The 7,252-nt window shown below is 35.3% G+C and overlaps 1 protein-coding gene across 1 annotated transcript; it reads left to right on the forward strand.

The window, feature by feature from the left end:
• Positions 1–1,724: 1,724 nt before the first annotated feature.
• Positions 1,725–5,331, forward strand: LOC115958986 (BTB/POZ domain-containing protein At1g21780-like). Its single transcript, XM_031077269.1, has 4 exons — positions 1,725–1,922; positions 2,030–2,175; positions 3,934–4,049; positions 4,535–5,331. The coding sequence occupies exons 1-4, from the start codon at positions 1,810–1,812 to the stop codon at positions 5,138–5,140; spliced, it is 981 nt and encodes a 326-aa protein (XP_030933129.1). The 5' UTR covers positions 1,725–1,809; the 3' UTR covers positions 5,141–5,331.
• Positions 5,332–7,252: the final 1,921 nt, after the last annotated feature.

Consider the following 7,252-nt stretch of genomic DNA (forward strand, 5'->3'; position numbering starts at 1 on the left):
GGTTAAACTTTCCAAGATTGATACTTGTCCCATCAGTCCATACTCAAAGTCGTTGGGGATGGTTGTAAAAGCCAAAGAATGCGGCTCTGTCGGGTTCAGAACATTAAATGGCAATAACAGCAGCTTTCCCTGGATATTTTAGATCTTTCTTCCATGTTCCAGTCCTATACCGTTTTTACCCTTCCCTTTGGAGGTACTGTGGGTCTGCCGAGGACTGAACTACCCTCGGCGGTACCCAAAGGCTATTTCGTTGAACTTGGGCCATAATCCTCCTCGGCCTGGGCCTTTGGACTCTCCCTGGGTAGAGGGGCCTGGCCCATAAATCATTTGCGCCCCACAGTATTAAATTTAAGTAAAAATTTTAATATGTGAATAATTACGTTTACTTTAAAAAAAATATAACTAATCATTTCTATTTTTATGATAAAAATTGTGTTTAATTTTAAATGTATTTATACATATACATGGGTTACATGCTTCTTTTTTTTTTTTTTTTTTTAATAATTTGAATAATTATCTATATTATTTTTATAATAAAAATTGTATTTAATTTTAAATGCATTTATGCATTTGCAGGGCAGCATGGATTACATGCTAATTCCTAATAAAATTTGATACTTTATATGGAAATGACGCATAGGCTTCCTACTCGAAGTTACATCTTTGAACATGGCATCTCAACTATATATGTTCGAAGTGCCATAAACCAGAAACACATTGCATATTCTTAGGGATTGCATGCAGATGGGCTTGTTTCTTCTGGATTTTACTTCTAGTCCCTCTCCCAACCCTCTTTTTTCAAAATCCTCTTCAAATATGACTCCAGCATAATATGTACCAAAAGGTCTCGTGTAATTATGCTTTTGGCAATTTGGCAACAATGGCTTTGCAGAAACAACTATATTTTTAGACAATCCATAATGTCTCTCTATGCACTATCTCACACCACCAAACTATCCACTTAGCTATAAATTACACTTTTTTTGGCCGCAGCTAATCATATAGAACTCATCTGTAATCAAATGTTTGTTTGTTGGCAACAACCGCTGGCCCCTTTTTCCACGACGGGTTCCAAATTGCCTAGAATTTAGGGTATAAGCATTTAATTTTGGAATTAGATTCTTAAGCTGTAAATCTCCTGGCTAAGTTCCAGTGGCATTTGGGACCCGACTTTGTCTACCTTGGTTTTGGATTGCAACTTCCAGTGGCATTTGGGACCCAACTTTGTCTACCTTGGTTTTGGATTGCTAAAGACCTCTTATCCAAATTACACGGTGCATTGCCATTCATGTCAATTTTTTCAGATTAATGTTAGGAATACACTCCTTTCTACGCCAAATCACATCTTATTAGCGCGTTAACTCTTAATTAAATTTTAGAATTTATTTTTAAATACATACAGTGAACTTACAAGAAAGTGCTAAAATCCAATTAAGAATCAACACACAATTGGCATTACTCACTTATGTTTTAGCAGAGTACAGAGAACAAAATATTGTAACAAAGGAATACTCTCAAATAATATATCCTTGATTTTCCAAAAATAATAATAATAAAAGAAAAGAACTGAAAATAGAAAAAAGAAAAGAAGTTAAGCCGTTAAAAAAATGTATTTTTTCATTACGAATAATTGCATAAAAAACAAAAAGTTGTGGACTGAGTCTCCGCCTATGAAGTCAGGAAAATTTTTTTATACGGAAAAAACAGAGAAGTCATTACCTTTCTCTCTCTCCCACTTTCTTTCTAAATAAAACGTAGTGCGTGAGACTTGTAAAAGCAGTCACAGAGAGCTCAGAGAGGAGGAAAAAGATGGTTGATTCAAAGGTGGAGACGATCTCAAGACTAGCTCAATGGAAAATCGAGAACTTCGGGTCTTGTTCTTACAAAAAGTCTGACCCTTTCAAGGTCGGAATCTGGAACTGGTAACACACTCTCTCTCTCCCTCTCACACACAATTTGTACTGTCTCTGTATGCAATAATGAACAATGGGTTGGTGTTTGATTCACTGATTTTGATATGGGTTTGCAGGCATTTGTCGATAGAGAAGAATCGGTACCTCTACATTCGTCTATTTCCAGAGCCTTCACGATTCTCCAAGGAACAGCCTCCACTTGCTCGCTTTGTCCTCCGAGTCTCTAACACTGGCCTTAATCGCAAGCCTTACATATCCCCAAGTATGATGCACCCAGTTTCTGTTTTCTGATTATGTGTTTATATATGCATCATGCTTGTTTTGTGTCTGTCTGTGTTGTGTGTTTCTGATTTTTTAGTCTTATGTGGCTGAGATGTTTATTTTTGTGCCAAAAAAAGAAAAAAGAAAAAACCTATAAGCAAATTACTATGAGAAGAAAAGCAAGGTGAACATTTATGCAAGCTGATGCTGTAGATGTTTTGTTCTTAATAATATTTAGTAGTTTGTATTACAATATGATGGGGGATAAGGGATAACTACTACTCAGTGTTGGTAAAAGTGTCAAGCGCACTTAAGCTCCCAAAGCGTCTTTGGAGCCTAGGCGCAAAGCGCAGAGCATAACTGTGGATGTGATTTAACTTGGATAAAAACTTGTATGGGGATGGGATTTAGGATTTGATCGCAAATAAGTTTTTATCATTTTGATCAATGCACGATTGTTATTAAGAAATACTTACCATAACATCTGTATTTGAGCTTGGCCAATTCAGGGAAAACTATTTTTGATACTTTTCCAAAAGGGAAGCAAAAGGCACAAGGAGTATAGCTTATGAAAAGTGGGTAAAGTAGTGTCTTTTTGATTTCTATGACATAGATTTTTAAGCTTATTCCATCTGCTTAAACTCAACTCTGCTCTCTGTCTGGCTAGAATATACTGCAACAGTACATTCTTGCACACAAAATCATGAAACTATGAGGATTTTTTGTGTGGTAAAAGCATCTTCTGTATGTGCCTTGATATCCAAACTAAGTAGATGTATTCATCCAGAGAACAAGAAAGAAGTAACAACAAACTTAGAGGAGGTGGCTTTTTTGTGGCCCAATGGACCCGGTTTCTTGTTGAAAGGAGTGTACTAGATATGGATATGATTTCAGATATAAACATATGTCAACACGACTATTTTGTTCTTTAAAAGTGGGTTGAACGCCTTGTAATTAGAAATCATGTTCTCCTTTCTCCTAAGTAATTCCTTGATGAGGATTGCACTTGCTCCCTTCATCTATTATGCAAGAGGTTTGGATAGATAGTGAGGGTATTGTGGCCTTGTGGGTTCAATTGGAAGTGATCTATTTCTTGGGGATACTTTTAGCTTAGTGTTGCTGAACCTAGTGTGTATGACTTGAGTTACAAACTTACAATAAGCATTAAGCAGGCGTCACGCAGTTTTCTGTTCGAGCTTTAGTACATTTAGTCATCTTCCATTCTCCTCTACTCCCCTCATCTCCCTCCATCCAAACATGGGGTTATATTTCTGAATATCAATTTACTCATTTAGTCCATATTATGGGTCTGCAAAATTTCTGTTATGTTCTTTCATGAGTCTTCTTCTGTGTATGTTGTAAATAATGTAATTCTTGTCTCTTCATCTGGTTTTGAGTTTCTAGCATGTAGTGTGTGTGTATATATATTTCAATTGAAAAAAAAAAAAAGAAAAAAAAAAAAGAAGAATAAAAAATCCAACTGTGGTTGTAATATATATCCAATTTATGAATACATATTATAGAACTTAGACTCTTAAAGGGAGATGAGGTCAGACTGCAATTCTTTATGCCTTGCCCATATTACAGTGGGAAAAATAAAAAAACTTTTGACCTATTTGGCACAAAGAATTAACTTCAGTTCTAACCGATGTTCCCCCCATTCCAATAGAGATTATTGAAATTCATGAATGTCATTTTAAGCTCCAATACGGTGATATGTTTTTGTGTATAAATAATGCTATCTTGCATCATGGTGTAGTTCATGAGAGACTGCTTCGGAATTGTGAAGACTTTGTTTGGCCAGTTGATTCCACCTTTCATGGTCGCTTCATCATTGATGTTGAGTTTCTGGACCTGAAGATCTGCCCTGTGAATGTGAGTAACTTTCTGAATTCCTAATTTGAGGTGCTATGATGTTGGTTTGTGTGAAAGTGTTTTATATGCTGGTTGCTCTCTATCTCTCTCGTGGAGCTCCATTTTAATATATATGCATTATAATGTGTCATAAAATTTTTCTAGTAGTAGAAAGTTGAATTTGGGAACCTGTAAAGGATACTCATTTACAGTCTGGTTCCTTTGAGTCTATGACCTAGTGACTTTAGGCAAGAAACATGTTTTACATGATTTAAAAAAAAAAAAAAAAAAAAAAAAAAAAAAAAAAAAAAAAAAAAAAAAAAACAACAACAACAACAACAACAACAACAACTTAGGAAATCATGCATCAAAACAAAATGCAAGTGTCTACAACAACAACCAAGCCTAATTTCCAAAACTATTGGAAAGCCTACGTCTCTGAATTTCTTTAAAGCTTGCTGTACCTTTTCTTCATCAAGTATTGATCTTTGCATGCTGAAACTCAGGGTGGAGAAGCCAGTTCTATATGGCCAAGTGATGGGCTTATGAAGTCTGTGGCAGCCGAAAGCACACTTCGGTGTCTCTCTCGTATGCTTGAGGAGGCTATCCATTCTGATGTGACAATTAACACTGCCGATGGCACTTTAAGAGCTCACAAGGCAATTTTATCAGCAAGTTCCCCCGTGTTTCAAAGCATGTTTCGTCATAACCTAAAGGAAAAGGAATCATCTTTGATCTACATAGAAGACATGTCACTGGAATCCTGCACAACACTTCTCACTTACTTGTATGGAACCATAAAACAAGAAGATTTCTGGAAGCACCGGCTGGCACTACTGGGGGCAGCCAACAAATATGACATTGCTGACCTTAAAGATGCTTGCGAGGAAAGCCTCCTAGAAGACATTAACTCAGCGAATGTGCTTGAGAGGCTGCAAGAGGCTTGGCTTTATCAGTTGGACAGGTTGAAGAAAGGGTGTTTGACATACTTGTTCGACTTTGGCAAGATATATGATGTTAGAGATGAGGTTAATAACTTTTTCAGGCAAGCAGACAGGGAACTAATGCTGGAGATGTTCCAAGAGGTGCTTACAGTTTGGAAGCCTATATAAACTAACATGGGAATTTGTATTTAGTCATTAGATGCTTGTATATATATTCATGCATGTATGTGCATGTTAAGGTTTTTACATCAGAAACTTAGTTTCTGTTGTTAAGAATACTTTTATTTGTGATCAATGTGGAAGTCTCATCTGGGTGTAAGAATTCTATAAGTTTGAAGCAAATGAGGTTGTACTTTTATCAATGTACTTCCTCGGAATGTTATCATATATGCAGTCGTTAGGCGGGGATATGAATGGCCTCTCCTGCGTTGAGTTTCTAGATCACATCCATTGGCAAGTCCAAAATCCAAATTAAGATATTAAATTACCATTAGCTCCTCTGTTTCATTTTACGAGTTCTGAGATTACCTTTTTGCCAGGAATTGCTTCATACCACATTTAACATAACGTTTACGTGTTAAATTTTTTATTTGTCTTTATCTTTCATTCCTTACAGGAATAATGAAATCACTAATTTTAACGTTCCATACTATTTACTTTCTTCTCTTCCTATCAACACATTCATTCATATTAGGGAAGTTCCATTCATTAAACAGTATGGCGTAGTTCAATTATTTTATATTCAAATAAAGCAAGGGTAGGTTGTGAAATTATTTAGTAATAGGTGCTAAGAGTCTTCTAGTTTAGTGGTATTGCTCTCTCATAATTGATCTCCATTCCCGTTATTGTAACTTTGTAACTATCCCAATTATAAAAAAACTTGCATTTCACCATATACTAATATTTATAAATCTACTAATCAATATTTATATTTCTTTAATTACTATTCTATTCTCATCCCGCCAAATACTGGTACTCTCTCTCTCTCTCTCTAATAATCCACTTTCACTTACATCTCTACCTTAAATATGTTGAAGCCATTTCATTAGAGATAACAAAATATCTTCTACCTGCCCTACCCTAGACCTACCTCATTGTCATCTTGCGCAAGATTTTCCTATCTTGAAGAAGGGATAGGGTAGGGATGATGCACCCATAGTTCGACCCTGCTCAATCCCGTTGCCATTCCTATTTCAAATTAATGGTTTCCAATACAAATTTTAGAAAATAACTATATAAATTTCTTTTGCATAAATAATTAATGCACTGCTTATTGATAATTAATATATGAAAATAAATATATTTTTCCCATTAATGCATAACAATGAATTAATACTTTGACAAAAATACAAAATTTTGCTACATTTGGAAGCTAAATGAAGAGTATTTCATTTTATTTCTAAAGGAGAGTTACACATGACACAAATTTAGGGTATTAAGAACCTACTTTTATATGCAAATTAAAAAAGTAGGAAAAAATGTAAATTTTTTTGTGTTTTTTGTGTTTTTTTTTAATAGGAAATGTAAATTGTTAAGATTAATGTAATTAAGAATATGAATGTAGGCTTGAGTAAATTGACAAATATTTAATTATTTCAATTAACTTGTGGGCACAATTATTTTTTTATTAATTGAGTTATCAAATTAGTGTTTGCCTTTTGCCTTTTTGTTTTTGTTTTTGGATTCAATTAGTGGAAATAACTAAAATTGAGTAAGAATGTCATATTCCATTAAAATAGAAATATAAATTCTTTTTTACATAAATAAATAAAGAGAAATGCTACATCTACAGTATTTTCACAACAAATCATAGATAATAAATTGTTGTTAGTTATTGTAATGACACGATTCGTGGTGGACCGTAACAGTGTTAGGTTCGCACGTAAAAAGGTCCAAATAATATCATTTGTAGAGCGTGGGTTTGAAAGGTTAGGTCTTGAAAGGTTAGGTCTTGGTCGCCAAACGGTGGGTTTTACGTGATATGCATACATAGTTAGGTTGTCTTCGCCTTAGGAGTCTTTCTCCTGGAGGCGGGCTGGGAGGCTCTGGTTTTTGGCCATTTTTCCCAGCCCCCTCTCTAGATTACTTACTTTTCCTTTTATACCAGCCTGCGTTCACTATCCTTCGTCCACGTGTAGGGTCAAACTTTCCAAGATTGATACTTGTCCTATCAGCCCATACCCAAAGTCGTTAGGGGTGGTTGTAAAAGCCGAAGAATACGGCTCTGTTGGGTGCAGAGTATTGAATGGCAGTAAGGGTAGCTTTCCCTGGATATTTTAG

The sequence above is a fragment of the Quercus lobata genome, chromosome 9, assembly GCF_001633185.2.
Source record: "Quercus lobata isolate SW786 chromosome 9, ValleyOak3.0 Primary Assembly, whole genome shotgun sequence".
Taxonomy (NCBI): Eukaryota; Viridiplantae; Streptophyta; class Magnoliopsida; order Fagales; family Fagaceae; genus Quercus; species Quercus lobata.

Coding starts and splice junctions, on each gene's coding strand:
- LOC115958986 (XM_031077269.1), top strand. CDS start 1,810: ATGGTTGATTCAAAGGTGGAGACGATCTCAAGACTAGCTCAATGGAAA. Junction 1,923..2,029: donor AAGGTCGGAATCTGGAACTG/GTAACACACTCT, acceptor ATGGGTTTGCAG/GCATTTGTCGATAGAGAAGA. Junction 4,050..4,534: donor TGAAGATCTGCCCTGTGAAT/GTGAGTAACTTT, acceptor GCTGAAACTCAG/GGTGGAGAAGCCAGTTCTAT.